General features: G+C 43.8%; 1 protein-coding gene across 12 annotated transcripts in view; it reads left to right on the top strand.

Annotated features, from left to right (window-relative positions):
* The first annotated feature begins 495 nt into the window (after positions 1 to 495).
* The window catches only part of UNC5D (unc-5 netrin receptor D), a 556,683-nt gene continuing 535,660 nt past the window's right edge, over positions 496 to 21,518 (top strand). For 7 of the 12 annotated variants that reach the window (XM_032329094.1, XM_032329095.1, XM_032329093.1 and 4 more), the window contains exon 1: positions 497 to 959. In XM_032329094.1, coding sequence (XP_032184985.1) covers positions 857 to 959 — 103 coding nt within the window. In that variant the 5' untranslated portion in view covers positions 497 to 856. Of the gene's footprint in view, positions 960 to 21,518 lie in introns of all 12 variants that reach the window. The other 5 variants (XM_032329091.1, XM_032329087.1, XM_032329090.1 and 2 more) reach the window with 2 other exon arrangements.

Below are 21,518 nucleotides of genomic sequence, written 5' to 3'. Positions count from 1 at the left end.
CTCTCTATTTATATGCATGGGGATTTAGCATAGCTACAATAATGGATTTATTCTAGTGTTATTTTTCCCTACTTGGCATTTAAGGCTTTCTCTTTTTTCTTTGAACATGCTCGGAGTGCTGTCTGATCTGACGTTAAAAAATGGAAGCCGGAGAGGCAGGACTGAGAAAGGGCTCAAAGTTGAACAAAACAGAGGTTTCCTGGAAGCGGCAGACTCTGAGTTGGGCTGCCGAGGTGCTCACATCTTTCCGCGCCGGGTTCGCCTCCAAGAGGCCCGCCGGCGCCCCTCACGTCCGCAGGCGTGCGCTCGCGTCCCCGAGCCGGGTTCCGGACCCGCTGCCTCTCCCCGCGACCGAGGGCCATTTGCGGCGCGTGGAGGAACCCGAGGGCGCGTGCCGCCACCGCGGGGCTCACCTGCGCCTCCCGGCCTCCCGCCCCGCGCGGCCCGCCGCCGCCCCGCCCCGGCCCGGCTCATTGGCTGCCGCTCCGAGGGGAGGAGAAGGGGCGGCCGCGGGGATCTCATTAGCGATGCGGACTCGCTCCTCCGCCCGGTAGTCCCGGACCCGGCAGCGGCGGGAGCGCGGCGAGCGGTGCTGCGGGAAGGACGCGCGACTCCGGCAGCGGCCGTGGCGGCGGCGGTCGCCCCGCCGTGGGAGGCTATGGGGGCGCGTGCTGGCTCCCGGTGCCCGGCCAGCGGCGGCTCGGAGCGCCCTGCCCCGGGGCTGTAGGGAGCCGCCGTGGATCAGTCACTGGCCGAAGACCTCCGGGACCCGCTTGTCTCGGTCCTCGGCTCGCCCTGCTTCTCCCGGGCGCCCGGGGCGTGGAAGAGGAGCCGGACTCCGAGCACGGCGAGGAGCATGGGGAGAGCGGCCGCCGCAGGAGGAGGCGCTGGAGGGGCGCGCCGGTGGCTCCCGTGGCTGGGGCTCTGCTTCTGGGCGGCGGGGGCTGCGGCTGCCCGAGGTAAGCGCCCGGCGGAGCGGGCGGCGGGGCCGGGGGAGAGGCGAGGGGACGACGGCGAGACCCAGCGGGACCCGCACCCATGGCGCTGGCTTCCCAAGTTGCGCGCTGCACCTCTGCGAACGCGGACCCCACAGGGTGGGAATCGGGCGGAGGACCTCGGAGGGGACCGCTGCCTCCCACCCCAAGTTTGCGATCAGCCGCAATCCTACAGGTTGCTGTGACCGGGGCCCCTACCCTTGACGCCCACCGCCTGCTCCATTTTCCGAGCCCTCCCCAATTGCTGCAGACCGGGGTACCCACCTCTTCAGTCCAATCTCGCTCTCCCGTGCCCTCTCCACTTGCCTGTAAGAGGAGAGACCACGGGTGGGCGCGCACAGTGGTGTCCGAGAGTTCCTGGGAGAGGGGCGGGGTGATGGGAGCCTCTGTAGGGTGGGCTTGAATGGAGAGGGAGCCTTTTCCCTTTGGGGAGCGACACCCAAGCTAAAGTCCGCTGAGCTTGGCAACCCACGGGCGACACTAACCCGAGGTCTTAGCACTGGGCTTTCTTTGGAGGAGGCCGCGGTGTGCGGGAGCCCGGGAGAGCTGTGTGCACCCCCCACGATTAGCTGTGCTCGCCGTGCGGAGCCGGGATAAGCATTTGGCCGGAGGCCGCTCACCCGGCCGCTACCCGGTGCCGCCTCCAGCTAGGGAGCTAGGGAGCGCAGGGCTCAAACCGCCGCTTCTTGCTGACTTTGAAAGACAAGCCCCGTTTTCCTGGATCCTCCGGACTCCAGTAGAGTGAAATTTTGCAACTGGTTTCACCTCCACTGTGAATGAGAACCGGGAGCATCAAGTTAAAGATAAATCCCGCCGACTTGTTTTGAAGACGATGAGAAGCGTTTTGAGACATAGCTTGAGTATTGTGGCTTTACCTTAGAAATAATCCCGAAGCTTCTCCTTCCCGCCCGTCTTTACCTTTCTCTTCCCTGTGTGCCATCCATTAGGTTTAGAATATGTAATTGCACTGAATGATTTACCTAACGCTTGTCTGGCAAGAGGGAGGAACTGAGCTGACCGCCTCACCTTCTGCTCTCCTGGCTATCCTGAACATAATGAGTAGCCGGGAGACAAGAGGGAGGAAGGGGCTGGAGACAATCATAAAAGAACCAACGTAATCTAATTTTTACAACCGCTAACGGTGTGTTAAAAGCAGTCAGGATGCCTAGAATGAAGAATTAAAAAAAAAAAAAAAGGGAAAGAGGTAGATAGAAGCTTTGTTTATGGTCCTGTTCAGTGACAATTTGCATTTCATTGACTGAAAACTTTTTTTTCTTTTTTTTTTGTTTTTGTTTTTGGTGGAGCAGGCTTCTTAAAAGGCAGCAAAGGTTTAAAAATGAGCTTCGGTGATTGCACAGTCTGGGTTCTGGTGAAGCCTGGTTCTTTCCCTTTGCTGGAAGAAGCACAAGCTTCAGCCATTTAATTTACTATGGAGAATGCCTCCTTGCAAAGTCAGCTCTGAGTTGGTTTTAATGCACTGTTCTGGGGAAAAAGCGGGCCTTTTCTTTTCTAAATTTTCTAAGTGTCTGAATTCCCAGTTGCTGTTTGATGTGGAAATACCTAAGAGCACCTGACTCTGAGTACTGACCCCTTGGAATTTGGTTGGTGGAGTTGTCTTGAAGCTAGCCCCCAACGAGAGGTGGGGACATGCCAGAAGCCTCTTGGATGGAGTTTTGCTGGCTGTGAAAGTAAGGCTAGCACCTCTTGTCTGCAAGCTGTTCTTTAAAGGTCTTCTAGAAAACATACTGTACACTCTGCAGGCTTATTTACAACAAAATGTCTTGCACAGATCATAGTAATGTTCAAGACACATGGAGTAGAGCAGTAAATCTGCCTAATATTTCCCTTGTAGTATTTTATGTTTTGGGGGGGTATGAAGCCCAGTCCTTAGCATCTGTCAGGGATTCTATATGAAATGAGTGGTAAGCCAGCTCTGGAACCTGTGAAGCTGCATGCACCTGGTTTTGGGCAGGTGGGCACCATGGAGTTTTCAGAACAAAGGGTGTGTTTCAGTGATACTTAAGTTCTGCCCATTCATTAAAAGCAGGATGAGTTGCACTCTTGTGGTGTGTTTGTTGAGTTGTCTCACCAGACTCTGTGGGGTTAGCCCCAGGTGGTTCTTCTTTATCCGATGAAATAGGTGTTTTTTTTTGGCAAGTCTTTCCATGTTGATTTGAACCAAGGTATTCTGCCCCCTCCCCCCAAACCACAGGGTGTATAGAATTATGCAGTTTGCGTTGATGATCTAAGAATATTTTAACAATTCAGTAGCATTTTCTTTATAATGACTTATGCTTTTGTTTGCAAGATGAGTACACCAACTTTCTTTTTTTTTCCTTTTCTTCTCCTCCATACTTAATGTAAAACCATCTGAAAATCAGAGGGAGGTTTCAGGTGATGGGCTTTAAATGAATATACTGGAAGAGGAAGATGCTTGGGACAAAGGACTGCCCATAGAAACTGGTATGGCCCAAGGAGAAATGTTCTGGTTCCTTCCTTTGCAAACAAGACTTACCTTTTCAGATTTATGTTCCTGACTGCTGGCCTACTGTAAGGAAAGCACTTTGGTGCCATGATTACTGTATATCTTAACACTTTCCAACTTAAAAGAAGGTTGTTTAAAAGTTATTCATGACCTGCCAAGTGCTAATTGAATCCACATCGTGTTGTCATGTTGATTTGTTTTTGTTCTTTGAGAAAACGGGAGTAGTGCTGTAGATCTGGTTGTGATTCCCGTATTAGATACTGTACATAAAGATATCCTCATCTAAAGGCAGGGAGTGAGGTAATCTTAGATAAGCTAAACTTCCACACAGTTCCCTGCTTTAAAAAATGTCCTGGACAATGACATTTTCCTTATAATCGCTATAGTAATGCAATAAGGGCAAGAGAGGTACACATTTATTTTCTGGGCATAATAGGGTCAGACCGTTTACACATACTTAAATCCATTTATCTACCTGGTTCATACGTTTCAAAATCCATAGTCATTTCCTTCTTAACGAACTTTATATACCCCCCATTTCCCCCACCCCCCAATTCCCCTCTCTGGTCTTTCTCATTCTGCTCCTTTTCCTCAAAAAACTCCCTCCAGAGTGCTATGAGGAAAGTGCCTTTTCTCCCACTTTGCTCCCAGGAATGTCTTATTCTGACTTTTTGGGTTGTGCTTTTAGCTTGAACAGTCCTCCGGCTGCTGGTTTTCCTGCCTGACAAAGTATTCTGCTCAAGAAATGCCTTCAAGCGGGGCAGTTGGGTGGCTCAGGTCTTCCCGTCCTGGGATCGAGCCCCGCATCAGGCTCTCTGCCCCCCCACCCCCGCCTCTCTGCCTACTTGTGATCTCTCTCTCTCTGTGTCAAACAAACAAATAAATGAAAAGAAATGCCTTCAAGTATTTTAGTTCTTAAGAAGAGATTATTTGTTCTAATCTGGCCCTTAGAAAGAAAGTTGTTCTTTTGCAGGGTCTTACTATGAAAAATAAATGGCTTTCCTCAGTCTTTGACAGGTGTGTGGTTCTGGAAGTGGTGGCCCATAGGATGGGAAAACCTATGGGGCCGGAATCCTCCTTGAGCTCTCAGAACTGTACAACTGGGTGAGTCAGGTAGCCCCAGACCCTGCCTCTTACTAGTTAGGGAAGCACGTTTCTCTCTATCCTGACTTTGTGGTCTGCCTTTACTATGTCTAGTCCCTAGCTTAAAATGTTGCAACTCTAAAGATTTTCTCAAGGAATTAGTTGTACAGGAGGTAGTGAATATTTGATACCATCTCTTGTGCCTTTTCTTCTTTTTTTAATATGAGGGTTAGAGACCCAGGCTACACACATTCACGTCTAATCCCAAAGACAGGTATATGTACAAAGAAAGTTATATTCTGTAACATCCTCTTAAAGAAGGTGGTAGTGGAGATACAGGTGTCCCTGTAAAGGACAGACACACACACTGACAAAGTCCCGATGGGGATGCATTTTTTTTTTTTTAAGATTTTATTTATTTATTTGACAGATCACAAGTGGGTAGAGAGGTGGGGTGTGGGGGGGTCGTGGTGGGGGGGAAGCAGGCTCCTTGCTGAACAGAGAGAGCCCGATGCTGGGCTCGATCCTGGGCTTGATCCCAGGACCGTGAGATCATGACCTGAGCTGAAAACAGAGGCTTAACCCACTGAACCACCCAGGTGCCCCGCGGATGCCTTTCGATTGCACTTTTGCCATTAATCCTAATCCCATACTCAGGAAAGTGCCAGCCATTGACCAGCCATGTCGTTGTCTTCTCTTCTGTCCTCCTCCCCGTCCTGATGACTTCATGAACTGATGGCATGACCGCATGGCCAGCGGGGACTTGACTGTAGTGAGAATGGCAAACTCTAGGTGAAGACCGCTGAGCAGCTCGTCTCCCTCATTTGCTAAATGGCCGCATTTGGCATGAGAACTCACCATCCGATTGCTGCCGCTCTTCACTTCATGCCTGTTCCTTAAGAGGAGGCATTTTTGTAGCCTTGAGTGCGAAATAATCATAGCAGTTATTGTATTCAGTGTGTGCCATTGATTATCCTAAATGCTTTACATCTGTCAGCTCATTTAGTCTTTAAAATACCACTATGAGGGGGTGCCTGGGTGGCTCAGTGGGTTAAGCCTCTGCCTTCAGCTCAGGTCTTGATCCCAGGGTCCTGGGAGGGATCGAGCCCTGCGGCTGGCTCCTTGCTCAGCAAGGACTCTGCTTCCCCCTTCTGTCTCCGCCTGCCTCTCTGCCTACTTGTGATCTCTGTCTGTCAAATAAATATAAAAACTTAAAAAAAAATTGCACCCTGAGGTAAGTAGTATTCTCATTTTAACATAGGAAAAGGAAGACAAAGAGGGCTGATATAACTTGTGCAAGGTCACAGAGATATGACAGAGGAGCCTGGATTCGAACTTACACCATCCTGCCCCAGAGCTTACAACAAGAACTGTTTCCTAAACTATGCCAAAAATAAAACGACCCTTATATTTTGGTGACAAAAGGACTAAAATTATTTCTCTATCACTGTGAGAGTTGTAGAGGAATTCAGAGTAGCTTAAATAAATCTATAAATACATTCAGATAAATCTCAGAGATTTGTGTTGTACGAAAACAACCACCCTCTCACCATTCAGCTTAATATACTTTGGGATTGGAACCACACTTAAAATTCTGAACGCCAGCTTCTAATATGATAGCTTGCCTTTTTTTTTTTTTTTTTTTTTTTTTTTTGAATTTTGAATTTCAACAGAAAATATTACTCTGATTGAATGCGCCATCCATGGAATGGCAGATCCCAAGAGAGTATTTGTTGCATGTCTTGTATTTTTAGCCTTGTTTGCCGGCGAAATGTGGAGCATGAGATTTGAGAGTAGATTGTTAACACCAGAGGCTGCTGTTTCTGCTGTTTTGGGTACTCCTGCTGCTGCTCTTTCGAGGCAGATGGCTCGATTCATTTATAGAAAATAGATATTCGTTCTATTTTGCATTTCCACTTTGAGAAGAACTTTTAATTGTTTGTGCCACATTGCGTCGTATGGCCTTACCGGGCGCACACACATGCTGTGCGTAGATAATTTTCAGAATTAGGCGGATGTTCACGTATTCCCTTTGGACTGCCTTAGAAATCTGCTGTGAACTCTGCGGTGCTTTTGCAGTATATTCTTCTGAAAGCGGGCGTGCGTGTGCAGGACGGGGTGTGAACCGCGTCTGCTCTGCTCCATCCCCTGTCCCTCCCCACCGACTTCACTGAACTAGAAATTGGCGGCAGGAGTCCTGGGTTGTGTTTCTGGGGCTTGAGTAGAAACAACACCACCTATGTGATGCTTTTCAGGTATATCAAACCACTCCAGGACTCAGGGCATTTCCTGATGTTGTTACTAACAAGACGAACAAGGCGAGGCCCGAATTCTTCCTCTATGACCAGTTACTTTCTTCATAAATAAGGACACTGGAAAGCCAAAAGCTGCCTTCCAAGTTTGGTCAACGACAGCTTCACTTAATGCAGATTTTGACTCTCTGTCCCCAAGTTTCTGGTTCATAAGGTGCAGAAGGGCCTTTCTCCCCAGAAAAGAGAGACCTTAGCACGCCAGTATCCCACCCACCCAAGCTAGCATTGTAAGGCTAAGAGGAATCATGGGGGGGGGAGAGCATCACTGCAGCAATGTGAAGCTTGAATAAGAATGAATTTCTCAGATGCTTTGTTGGTATCTAAAATCAAATGTTGTAATTTCTCAAATCGGGTGAGTCCACGGCAAAGTAAATCTGCAGAAATTTCAGAAGGTAGGTGGTTGGCAGGCAAGCCTGGGAAGAAATCTTTCTGCATCCTTCAAAGGCTCAACTCACGCTGGCGTAGCTGTGTTTTGTGTAATATCATTCACAGATTTTGATAACTTACTATAAAAGCAAATTTATTTTCTAAATATTGGATGAGAAATTTGCCTCTGAATATATTTGTGTGCGTGTTGTCGGGAGTAGTGTGAAAGTGATTGGTGGCTTCTGCTAGCCACAGTACTTACTTAGGACTTACCATCTTTGTTTGAATTTAATTTAATAAAATCTACTCGGAGAGGAGGGGAAACCAAATGATCCTGGGTTATGGAAGCTAAGCTGGTAATATCTTTGAAACTCACAAATCAGTGCTTTTCAGATGTTAATGTGCATGTGAATCACTGCAGATCTCCTTCAAATGCACCTTCTGATTTACTCATCCTGCGGAGGGGGCTGAGGTTCTGCATTTCTCACAGGCTTCTAGATGACCCCATCCAGGGACCCCATCCCTCTTTGAGTTGTAGGGCCGTATGGGATAGTAATTCAGAGTTTGTATTTTCAATATAGTTTTTCATGTGTGAGGCAGTAAGGAGTGGAATTCAGTGTAAGTCTATTTTTAAAATGCCAACAGAGGAAGAGGCCAACACAAATGTCAGTTTTAACTCAGACAGACACGCAGCCACTCATAAAACGAACACATTCAGGAGCTCCATTCTGAGATGATATATAGTCCAGCTCCCAGCATTTATAAAGACAGATGCACTATTTGGAAAGTCTTGAAACCTGTTTTGAAGGAATTGAGGATGGATATTTGCATCTAATTTTTTGCACGTAATAAAGAGGAACCTGAGTCCCCAGGAAGTTGAGCAGTTTGCCCAAAGTCAGATTTTTGTTAATAAGAAGCTTTTCTACTCCTGCGATCACTTCTTCATTCTATCATATCTCTTGACTGTAGCTGCCTGGAAAATGATCTGGAATTCAAGATAATGAGAGAACGAGGGTATAGTTAAGGAAGAGGTAGAGTAAAACCAGTTGGTTCAAAACAAAAACAAAAACGAAACAGAGCACTGTTCACAGAGCGTACTGAGGCTCCCCAGCTAGCTGGGTTGTTGCTCTCAGGGCATTGTGTAGGAGCTGGTGTTTGGGGTCTCTCTCTCTGCTGCAAGGTAGTTCCCTGTACTTGAAGGGCCCATTGCTTGCCATTACTTACCCAGCCCCTGGCAGTTGTTGTCCAATAGCCTACACCAACCAATATTTGACTCCAACCTCATTTTGTTAAGGTATGAATACTATTTAGGTGGAAATTCCTAGAACGTATTCAATATTGTGATAAAATAACTTAGGAAAGTTTAATTGCCAGAGAAAGAATTAAATGACTGTAAGAGAATATATATATATATATATATTATATATATATATAAATATATATATATATATATATATTTTTTTTCCCCTTGAAGGGTTGGAAAGCCTCTATGTCTAGACAGACTATTCTAGAAATATGGTTAAGTGTAAGAGTGACACTCTTATGGATGAGTTTTTTGAGTAATCGTTCATTTGCATGGGACTTGACACTTTTAAGGGATGTTCACAAGTGTGATTACTCTGTATTTGCACATCCGCCCTGATCGCGAAAAGATGATAAAATTAGATTTAGAGATTCTTCAACCAAGGCCAGACAGGGAGCAATAAATAGTACCAGGCCTAGAAGCTGAGTCTCCAAATGGCTTCTGGGCCTTTTGGACTTCTTTACCTTGTAATTCTATTTTTTTACCGGATGGACTGATCAGACCCGAGCCGGATGATACAGCATTTTGCTGTCATTACACTTGAGACAGGGCCGTGGATAGTGGATGCGTGAACATGTGTGAAATACGTGAATAAAAATTTTGGTTGAGGGGGGGAAAAAAAACGGTAACCTGTGTTGTTTTTTCATCTGTTGGTATTACACTTCTCATGGTTATAAACAGAGGTCGCCCTGCCTAGGAAATGTGTCAGAAGTGATTGGAGGGAAGTAAAATTGTGACTGTATCACTATGACGTGCTATGGAGTAGGTTGTATGTCAGATATTCTGAGACAATTGCCAGGCAATAAGATGTTCTTAATCAAAGGAATGAAAGTGTTCATTAAAGTAGGTAAAAATCACAAATTAGTTCTCTGGTTTTATTTTTGAAGATGCCATTATAAGCCAGACATTTTAGAAATAGAACACAAGCCCCTCCATCTGCATGGCTTTCTAAATACCTTATCTTTATTATTAATTTTGAGTGTATGTGCTTCATTTTTTTGTTCTGCATATACTTTTAAAGCAAGATTAAAGTCTTTCAATTTGTATTTGAAGGTAGTGCTGTGGCACAAGGCAGTTGGACTTCCAGTAATAATTTTCATTAGTGTGTCTTCAAGAATTTTCCAGCCTGTCTTTAAAAAAAGAGATAGGGCCAAAAAATACAGACCACCGAATAAAATTCTTTGCCAGGCAATATAAAATTCTTTGAAAACCTGTTTTCAAAGGGGCTGGAAAAAGTTTAACTTTCCTGCATCTAAATCGGCAACCCTTGTATCTACCTTAGTCTTGGGACCAGAAGCTACACTGATTACATCAGATTTCCAAAGTTGTTTTCCTACGGAAAAAAAAAAAAAAAAACAACCAAAAAACCACACAACAAAAACAATCAGGAGGTTCACATGTTTTTGTCAGTGTGAGGTGTGTGGGTGGGATATAAGTGTTCAGAGGTTTGGTTTAAAGAAATGAAGCTGAATAAAAGATTTGTCATTAATTTCTTTGTTTCTTTTTTTAAATTTTACATTAGGGCAAAAATAAAGCAAAAAAAAATAAAAAGATAAAAAAGAAAAGGAAAACTCATACAGCCCATTTAATATTTTTTCAAGTTTAACAGACAGCTTGAGGTGCATTTCGACCTCTGGACTGGTACTGTGGAAAGACAGCTCTACCGTATCACATCCTGCAGCAGAGAAGACCATCACTTACATAGGCAATTATTAATAATTGTCAAGTTGATAAGTGTTTTAATGCATGGGTATCTGCGTATATATTATATATTAGTGGAATGTCATATATCATCCTTACAGCAAACTTAGATCATTAAAGTTCTATGCTGTTAATTTAAATGACATTAATAACACTTTTATGTGAGATGTCGATTTAATTTTGACTTCTGAGTCAGCTTCTTAATTTAGATACTCCCATTCTCTCTTTCTCCATGGTATCTCTCATCTAACCCCACATCTTTGTATTTTTAAACTTTTAAAATTTTATTTATTTGTTGAATTTTTTAAAAGAGATTTTATTTATTTATTTATTTATTTATTTATTTATTTATTTATTTGACAGACCGAGATCACAAATAGGCAGAGAGAGGCAGGCAGAGAGAGAGGAAGGGAAGCAGGCTCCCTGCTGAGCAGAGAGCCCAATGTGCTGCGGGGCTCGATCCCAGGACCCTGGGATCATGACCTGAGCCAAAAGCAGAGGCTTTAACTCACTGAGCCACCCAGACGCCCTGTCTGTATTTTTTTTAAAGATTATTTGAGAGAGAAAGAGTGAGAGAGTGTGTGCATGCGCGGATGTGAGCGCGGGAGTGGGGGGCAGGGAGAGAATCTCAAGCCCACACGGAGCCTGACGTGGGGCCCAATCTCATGACCCTGAGCTGAAACCAGGAGGCGGATGCTTCACCAGCTGTGCCACCCGGGCCCCCTGTCTGTTTCTTCCTCAAGTCACTTGCTTCTCCTTTAAGCAGTGTGATGAGCCTCGGAAGCGCGTGATCACGTGTCCTTGAACATGTTGCTTCGTTCTCTGTTTTTTTTTTTTTTTTTTTATTTCTTCTGTGAGGAAAAAATGACTAAATCACCTTTAAAGTGCCTGTGTGCTCTTAACATTCTATGGCGCTCTCCATTGTTTTCAGTCCCTTTCATTCACAGTGTTTTTTATCATTCCAGGAAGCATTTCTTGGCATTTTAAATATGCATCAAAACCTTCAATAAAAAATGCTGTGAAAGTAGAATTTTCAGGACAACTTAGTGGGACTTCAGGAAGGATGGTGGTAAGCCTTGACTTAGCCATTTTGAGGAATGTACCAATACCATAAAAAATTTAATTCCAGGTATCAGTTTCTCTTCAATCAGTAGTTGTAAACTAAAGCCTATACGAGCAGTTCTAGCAACCGAGGTGGGTTTGCATGGAAAATGGCCGAAAGGGTTAGGACCCCCCTCAACCCCACGGTGGCTCATTTTTGCTCAGTGGGGGGCAGGTACTTATGGTTGCTAGAGTGACTGATTTTTTTCTTTCCAATAGAAATGAGATTTATGAAATTTTATGTTTCCAGGTTCCAAGTCTTCTCACATTATTTTAATAAAACACCTTTGATAAACAAAACTCACTATATAGAACACTCAGTCTTCTGGTTTGTCTCAGCGATCTTGGTGTATTTTGTGAAGACATTGAAGGGATCCAGGAGACAATCTCTTCTCACATTCAGTACTCCTCTTTCTTTGAGCTGCGCTTCTAAAATGTCGTCTAGCTTTGTGGAAGGGCACTGCCTCAAAGCAGAAGACAGAAAGCATTTATGTGACCATCCGTTTTACGTTTGATAAACATTAATTTGATCACCCAGTTTCTATGTACTTCTGTTTCCCACTTGTAGAGGAAAATCATAAAATTACATCCCTTAATAAAACCCTAAAATTTCTAGGCCAAAGCCGAGATTTTTACAGGAACAGCCAAAGTCTAGAGAAACAAAGTAGCTTTCTTGACTTTTATAGGTCTTCTCATTGGTGCTTGCCTGTGAATCCAGTTCTTCACTTTCTCAATGTCACTCTTACCTCTCCTTTCCGGGGCTATAATAACAAAAGTGATCAATAGAGGCACAGAAGAATTCAAAAGAAATGATACCAGAAGACTAAAGACTATTGATCATTTTTCCTCTGTGCTAAAAGATGTCTTCCTTTTATTTAAAATGTTTGTATTTTTCTAAACACCTTTGAAATAATATAGATTTCTCTTCTTGGCTTAGTTCTTAGAGAATGTTAAGGTTTTGATTTGAGGGGCTCAGGTTAGTTCAGTGTAGCAGAGCTAATTAAAATCATACAAAGGATTTACATTATGGGTTTGTTCCATGTTGGGAGGAAATTTGGGGTGACCTTAAGCTTTTGTCTCAATTACTCCTGCATCCTTGGAAATAAATGTGTTCAGTATGAACAAATACCAGTATTGAGGATCTACTACAATCACTAGTAGGTCCTAAGTACTTTCTAAATGTCATTACTTTAAAAATCTGTACACAGGAAAGAATATTATAGTAACTGCATTTCCACTAATTGTGATATTGGTGCCGCGAGTTATGCTTTACACAAAGGATATGGTTTTAGAAGGGCATTTGCCGCACAGCTGCAAATTCTTATCTGGGTAAATAAATCACTTCCAATTTCCAGTTTTCCGTGTGTGAAGCTAGGTCTTGAGGTGTGGTGAGAAAGTAACCTTTTCCAGTTTGAATGGTCTGCTGGGCCCGTTATGAGTTGGTGGTATTCAGGTAGATGTCAAGGTTGGACACTCAGGACACGGGGTGGGGCAGATTTCAAACGAGCATCAACATTTGACTTGTGGTTCTTCTAAGAGAGCTTTTGATGTTGGCAGCCTCGTGCTTCTGATGCCCACAAAAGGCTATAAATCTGCATTCAAAGAGAATGACTGGATATAATTTTAAAGGCTTCAGTTGCCGCTTCTCCTGGAGGCCCTATTTTTCCTCATTTCCAAGTGAATTTTGCCCATCTGGAGGCTGATATAACTTACTCAAAGCCATCCCTGTGGTTGAGGCTGGAATCTCGGGTGACCGGATCATGGCGATGCTTCACATCCCAGCCACCTTGCTGGGCAAGTGTGAAACACACGGGGTTTAGGAAACTTCTGATTCTTGGAGGTTAGGTGTTGGAGTATTCAGGTTTTGTTATTTTGTTTCCTTTTTTTCTTTTTTTTTTTAAGCAATTACCAGTGAGGGCTCTTGCTGTTGGAAATGGTGGTCAGGTTTTAGACCAGCAAATCCCTGGTCCTCACCCAACGTTGTTTTTTTCAAACCCAGCAGAAAGGCAGACTTCTGTAGTGTTGTCAGCCCAGATGGGGGAGAAAAATCTTACGCAGGTATTTTGAAGGTGTGTGGGCATATTAACCTTTTTTTTGTTTGTTTTAGCTTCAAACTGATGTTTAACAGTTTAAAGTATGTTTAAACAGTTTTATCGAGACACAGTAGATAGAAAGATGATCACCAAGTTGTTTATGTAGCCCTGGTTTATAGAAGTCCACATGGGTGTGATTTCAACCATGAAGACAGTGTCTCTCTGACGATCTCAGTCTGCGGGGACCTCTAACTCAGAGCAGTCACGTTGGAATCTCCTGGGGATTGACCCACTCATATGTTTTTAAGCTTCCCAGGTGACTCTCAGTTTGGGAAGGCAGGATTGAGAGCCACTGATTTCATGGGTGCATTGATTATGTACAAATACAGACTCTGATCTTGTTTTGAAATTTGGAGAATTGACTTGGAAATCATTGTCCTAGGGATGGAAGGGGACCATACACCATTTGCCTCCCCTTCTGTGTTAGGTGTCGTCTTTCCACGATGCTCCCCAGATGACTTGGATGAATGAAGCTGGATGCTGGCGCAACACCTTTCAGCCTCTGGGAGCCCGACTTCTGCTAGGAGGGGACAACTGGGGTATTACTAAAAGGGATGACATTATTTGAGAGGGATTGGGTATTAAGAACCCAGGTTTGGAGGTTCTACCAGTTTTCCCTTCTGGACAAAAGCCCAGGGCCCACAGATAGAGATTCCTATCCCCTTGAAATGTTACCGAACATCTCCTAGGCCTATGATGTAACGGATAAGTGGTCCTATTTATGAACGGATTAATATCTTTTTACTAGTCTTGGTGTCTGAAGGATATAGGCAGTGTAGCTCCTTCTGCAGTGTTGGGCAAAGTACCAGGCAGCACCACTGTTGTTGACGCAGAGTAAGTGGGGACGCCACTGCCATTCCAGGCATCTTGGTGTAGGAACTCTTCGGAACACGGATATTTCTAGTAATACTGCCCTGTTCACAACTGCCAGTGGTTCCTTATTGGTCTGTGAATTCAAATACAAACTGTAAGACATTTTATATGAGTGATTTAAAAAAAATCAAATTAAACTGGGTATTTGTCCACGTAGCACCATGCGTAAGAAGCAGGGCACGGTCGACATGTTAACTGTCAACATGTGTGTTTCTTCCATAATGCACCGCTCGGCTTCTTCTGCCCAAGCAATCGTGGCTCACATTCTGTGCTCAACCTCTCCTTGTTTCTAAAAACAAACAAACAAACAAACAAAAAAAACCCAGCTTCAACAAATATGTATGTACTTCGACACAGACACAGTTTACTTCTGCTTCTTCTTGAGATGTATTTAAATTAGAGTCTACATATTTCTCAGCAGTCGTCTGTCACAAGGTTGTGTTTCATCTCTGTTATTACGCATACCGTTGCTTCACTTCCCCAGATACAATATTCCGTGGTGTGACTCAACCGTAACTGACTTACGTTGTTGCCATCAGTGAAATTTGGGCTTGTTCAAGTTTTTTCTTTTTTCTCTTATGAAAAGTGCTCCCAGGAACTTTGTTAGGCATGGCTCCTGATACCCATTTTTAAGTGTTTCTTACCTCTCTGAGAGGAGATTACTAAGACCCAGAGTGTGAGCATGTTAAATTTTCCGGACGATGCCACATCATTTTTCAGCAAAATGTAAGTTCTCATCATTTCCCATCAGCTACCAGTGGATATTAATAGGCCTGGAGGTGTCTGCTCATTTTGAGTGGGTTACAATATGATTATCTCCACACGGACTTAATTTTCATATTTCTGATTGCTAATGAAGTTTAACATTCTTCATATATCTCATTGCCATTTATATTTCTTCGACAAAACACCTACTCAAGTCTTCTGCTCATTTTTTCCCTATGATTGTAGCTTACTCAATTGTAGTAGTTTTGAGTGTATATGTGTCATACATGTTTTATAGATATAAAATCCTTAATGTGTTATGTGTGATTGAAGTTTCTTCTAGTTTTTGTTTTTGTTTTTTCTTACTTTATGGTATATTCTAATAACTTGAATACTTTATGTTATTTTTCTCATGAACTTTAATCTCAGGTTTAATGTAATCAGTGTTTTCAGTCTTACTAGGCTTAGCTCCTTTGGGTTGTGCTTCGGAATTCCGTTCTGAATGTAATTAAATGCATTCTCCTCGATCCTTAATTCACTATCCCTGAATCTTCCCTACTCCTAGAGAGTAACTTCTTTTTGTTGAATACTGTGTTTCCATAACTTGACATCACTTCTGATACTGCACCAATCAGACCATATTCTGTTTTTTTTTAAATATGTATAAGCCTCTCTTGCTCTTGATTTTTACCACCTGAGGTCAGAGGCAATTTTCTGTTGTACTGTATCTTCTCAACACCTAACACAGGGCCGTGTTTGGAATACATTAGGTTTCCAAGATATTCTGAATGCAGCACCAGGCAGGCAACAACCAAAACTTTTATGTAAGCTTATAAGTATGTTCTGTCATTCTACCATTTTTGGTGTATAATTCATTGTGATAGAATCATTGTGTTACTCCTTCTAACCAAATGTATGGGAATGATAACACACTTCCACAAGTTAGCTGTTATCACGCTAGCCTAAATTAGCTGAAGAACCTGGTGTAACTATACAAAGGTCCCACGTTGGGGCACCTTGATGGCTTGGTGGCTTAAGCCTCTGCCTTCGGCTCGGGTCACGATCTCAGGTTCCCGGGATCGAGTCCCACATGGGGTTCCCTGCTGAGCAGGGAGCCTGCTTCCCCCTCTCCCTCTGTGCTCTCTTTCCAAGTTCTCTCACTCTCTGTCAAATCAACAAACTCTTTTTTTTTTAAATTTTTTTATTTTTTAAAGATTTTATTTATGTATTTGACACAGAGAGAGAGATCACTAGCAGGCAGAGAGAGAGGGGGAAGCAGGCTTCCTGCTGAGCAGAGAGCCCGATGCGGGGCTCAATCCTAGGACCCCGGGATCATGACCTGAGCCGAAGGCAGAGGCTTATAACCCACTGAGCCACCCAGGCACCCCAAATCAATAAACCCTTAAAACAAAAAACAAAGGTCCCACGTTAGGGAAGCTTTGCTGAGTTAAAAGTAGGCTGGGTCTCTTAGTGAATGATGCTGTATATTTGGAATCTGTATAATCAGAAGAGAACTTAAGGATTGTAGGCATTTGAGTTGAAGCTTCAAAAGAGGACAGTTATAGGAAAAGAAGTGGAAATAAGGGGGTACCAGCTACAAAATGCTTTGGTTCAAGGGATGGCCTTGCAATGGTTACAGCTCTGGAGTGAGCATTCTACCTTGCTCTTACTTGTAAGTCATGAAGGTGAACTCTTGAGTGTCTCCTCCACTGCTGGAAGCTTCCAGGCAGGAGAACATTGAGAGGCTAAGTCCGTGAGCCAGCAGGGCTGGCGGTGGGAGTTTCAGGAGGTGGCATTCTCTTTTCCAGCCTGGAAGTCACGAATCGGCTAAATGGTTAGATTAGTGCAACTAGGGAGCCCAGGGGAGCTTAACTGTACTTACTCTGAGTGGTTCTTTTAGGTGCAAGTCTTTTTTCCCTTAAATTTGAAAGTATGTGTTTATTAGAAGAAATCTGAAAATATAGGAAAGTATTAAGGAGAACAAAATCCCAGTAGAGACGCAAAAAATAATCACTCCGGGGAATTCTCCAGGTAGAAGCCGTATTCCTCACAGTGCTTCTGTTAGTTAGTCTATAAATCCCTGTTGTTCCTCTCTGTCTCTACCGTTTTGAAAGAGGAACAACCAGTTATCTGAATACTAAACCAAATACTTCAGTTCTTCTGTTCTTATCTTTTCAGAATGTTGACTTCTGGGTAGCAGATTCTGATTCTCCCTGTGACATACCTTCAGTGCTTTGGATAATGTGAGAACAGCACATATTTGTTATTTTTCGAACACAGGCCAGAGCTTCTGGACACCCATCGTAACTGCAGCACCTCAAGGCCCTTGACAGCAATGTGTCCGGAGAACTTCCATAGTAGTGCTTTGTGTTTATTGAGCTGACTCGAAAGAAGACCACCAAATCATTTCTTAATCTCTCAGTATGAGGATGGTATGTGATTTGGTTACTGCTTTGACATTCAGAATGGCAGTTTTTGTTCTTTTTAACATTCCCAGGACAACTTTGAAGGATGCTTTTTCTATACCTGGTACGTTACCACATATGGATTTTATCTCAGCATCAGGATGAGTCAGACCTTAGCTAATAAGAGCGCTTCTAACTATGGTAGACTCAGATAAAGAGGGATACATTTGTTTGGAATATTTGTTGTTCTTACGTGTATGCAGGCTGTCTCAGTTGTGGTGAAGTCTATCTCTTGGTAGCTAGGAATAATCAGCAATACATAGTCAGGTTCTGTATTTTTTTTCTTTTCTTGCTAGAAAGAATTATGGAATTTTCAGAGGTAAAATTAATGAAGATTAGAGCAGTTAGTCTTTGACAAGTGCCTTTTGTACTTTCTTCTTAAGCTGATTTGTCAATAAAATGCATCTGAAGTAAATAAGATGTAGAAAATAAAAATCTGAAGACCATATTTTTTGGCAATGTGTGCCTTAACATGTTTTCAATGCATCTCTCCCCTCACCATCACCACCACCTCCCTTAGCTAAAATCCTCACCTCCAAAATGAGAGCTTCTGAATTTCCTAACCTACACAAATGTTTTCCCCAATGTGTGCATATCTGTAATGGTATCAGAGTTTCATAGCTGGTGGTCATCTGTGTAGTGAGTTGGATGCCTGTTTATGTTTCCATATAAAACACCTCGATGACAGGCTGGATGTTTTTTGAATCTTTGCAAATACTTGTGGTTTGGCACATTTTAGTAATTCAAGGAATAAAGGAATAGATGAATGGATGAGTGGTTACTAAGTACAATGAATATTTGTGTGTTAATGGAGCTCTGGCTTGCTAACTGTACGTGATCATGAGACTGACAGCTACGTGTGCCGTTCAGTATGGTAAATGGTTGTCGTATATATGCTTTAATTCCTGCAATAACTGTGTCAGGTAAGCATTATTATTTGTTTCCAAATAAGGAAGTTAAAACTCAAGTATACTTTCCCAAGGCCATACTCATAACAGTGGATTGGGGGGGATTTGAGCCCAGGTCAGGTTAGCTCTAACACATGTAGGCTTTTCTGTATCCTATCAAGGTGCCTTCCAACTTTATGATGAAGAGTCACACGAGTGTCTGAGATTCTTTGGATAAAACACTCTTGTGCAAGCCAGCTGTGGTTAGTTTTCCCAGCCATTTCTTAGTTACCAGATATGGCACCCCTTCCCTAAGTGAATGTGTATTAGGATCTATCCTTTGGTTCTGTCCTTGGCTGTTGTCTCTCGTATCAGCAGTTTATTGATTATAGTTTTTCCTAATATGTAAATGTCCTTGAACACCAGCCCTGTTCTCCTCTTTGGTAGTGGATACAGCAAGCATGAAGGAGGCTGGCTCTCTGGGGCTCTGCTGGTCCTGTAATCCCACATCTCCTGCTGGATAGTGACTGGGCCCTAACTTGCATGGTCCTTGCTGTTTCGGGGTCGGTGCTTCCTGTGCACTAAGAGAAAATTGCAATAGTAAGCTCTCTGCCACGGAGTCTGCGTTATGTATGACTGACCTTGCTTTGGGCAAAGATGGTACTTGAGTTGATGTAGAACTGATAATAGTTGGTAATATTAATTATAGACCAAATGATCACCTCAGGTAAAAATCAGTTGCCTGCATTTCCAACTGGGCTTTTATTGCCTGAGACTCACTATGAGAATTCGTCTCATTGGCTGGTGGTATTTGGGCAAGAGAATGGACGTGTATTCAGCACCCATGTGTGGTGCTAGCCAGATTGCAGGGCCTTTTTTTATTTAGTTCTCGAAAGGAGGAAACTGAGATTGCAGAGAAGGAAATAAAATTGGAAGATGTTAAATGAGCTCTTTTGGGATCATGCATATTGTAAATGATCTGAATTTTTTAATTCTCCCAAAAAACAATTGAGTATGTTTACTGTATGCATTCATTATTTTTGACAGGCAGTGAAGAATAGTGATAAAGCACAGTTCCTCGAATCAGACCATTTGAGTTTGAATTCAGTTTTTAAAGATTTTATTTATTTACATGATAGACAGAGATCACAAGCAGGCTGAGAGCGAGGAGAAAGCAGGCTCCCTGCTGAGCGGGGAGCCCCATGCGGGGCTCAATCCCAGGACCCTGGGATCATGACCTGAGCCTAAGGCAGAGGCTTTAACCCACTGAGCCATCCAGGTGCCCCTAGAATTCAGTTTTTAGCACTTAATAGCTGTGTGGCCATAGGAAAATGGCTTCAGCTCTCTGTGTTTCCATCTTGTTACCTGTAACATGGGGATAAGTGATAGAGGTAATCCAAGGATTAATTAATACAACCAAAGTATTTAAAAATAATTCTGATACATAATCGTATTTATTACTAGGACTACTGTATTTGAGTCACTGTGTTGGGAACGGGGATCTAGAAATAAGAACTATTACAACTGCCATCAAGAGTCTTACAGTCTCACGAGGGGGTTGGCAGAATAAACCTTACAGGGCATTGTGGGAAAAGAAACCACAGTGTTGGAAACCACACCTGCCCACCCACCCCCCAGCCTTGGAAGTGCGAGTGTACCCCCAGGAACTGATACCCGGGCTGAGTGATGGATTTTAAGTCGGTACGTTGCGATATTAGTTCCAGAAGTGTTGTTCCCTTCAGACTTGCCACAAAGGTTTGGGCAGAGGCAGTGCCTCAGGTTGTGTTTTCCAGCGTCGGACTCCCGAGTGCCGTGTGTCCAGGTGCTGTGGCTGCCCCCCCCGCCCATCACGTCGGTAGTTCATTTTTACCTTTTCCAAGTGAACACTTGAGGCAGACAGATTTACTTTTTTTCCTCCTCTCTGAAATAGAGAAGTGCTCTTTAGCACTTTTACCCTTTGAAAATATAAAATCACTCAAGGGCTTTCATATTTTCAAAGGGCAGAAGCAACTTTAGCGAGAGAGAAGGGTGCAAAAAGCTGACTGATCTTTTTTTTTTTTTTTAAAGTGCTGTAATGAAAACATGTATAAGACATATCTTCCGGGCCCGTGTGTGTGTGTGTGGACGCCGCTAAAAAGGTAGACGAGGGAAGGAGATTGAGAAGGAGAGAGGGGTGCGGATTTGGGAGAGTTAATGACAGCTTTCTCTGTTGCGAGGATTTTTTTCTTTTTTTAATTTTTTCCCTTTTAAACTTACTGGAGAAGAAAGAGCCCTTATCCTTGCCCCTCCCCCGTGCCCAGGCTCATGCCGAGATACATTACCTGGTGTTTTCTATGGAGGACACACCTGCTTCCTTCCTCGGCACTGATTTGCCAAATCACTGACCCCGGAGAATGAAAGCATCACCATCAGGAAGGTGGCAGTGGCATTCCTGAGTGAGTTTTGCCTCCAGAGTGACGGGTGCAGTTATGTCTCCTCGACAATGCAGAGGGAACAGTTCACATGTCAGGTAAGAAACAAATAACCCAGCCACCAGCCGGGCCCATTATCTTCCCTCCACACCACACCTGTGCACGGTAGGCACCTCTGGGGTGTCCGTCATTCGAAAGGGCCATATTTTACCCAATGAGGTGCTTACCACGAGCAGCCATCAGAATGATCTACTAACTCTGGCTCCGCTGGCAGGGCTGGCTGTCGGCGTTCTGTGCTGGATGGGCTGTTTGCCTTATCCCCAAAGCGCGTACGACAAGGTATTATCTGCAGGCACAGTTTTACTTATTTATGTTTATTATCGAATTCACACGTGAACAATGGCCTAGGAGGTTGGTGGCGGTTGAGGTTCTGAAATGCTATTTGCGGGAAATGGTGTCTTCCTTTGGGTCCCCGGGGGCCACAGCATTAAGGCCAAGGAATTGCCCCAGACCCTCCTCATTGCAAGAAGACACCCAGGACATCACTGGCCGTTTGCAGAATGAGTTGGGTTGGGGTTTGCTAGAATCTAAAGCTGATAAGCAACACATTCTGCCATTTCAGGGTATTATCATGACTCTGACACTCTCTGTCTCTCTCTCTGTCTACTCTCTTTCCTTTTCCCTCTCTCTTCTAAGACAGCCTGCACTGCTGTAGTCGGGAGACAGAGAGAATGTTCC

This window comes from Mustela erminea, chromosome 21, assembly GCF_009829155.1.
Source record: "Mustela erminea isolate mMusErm1 chromosome 21, mMusErm1.Pri, whole genome shotgun sequence".
Lineage (NCBI taxonomy): Eukaryota > Metazoa > Chordata > Mammalia > Carnivora > Mustelidae > Mustela > Mustela erminea.
The sequence above is the reverse complement of the archived record's forward strand: the minus strand, read 5'-3'. Positions and strand labels throughout refer to the sequence as shown.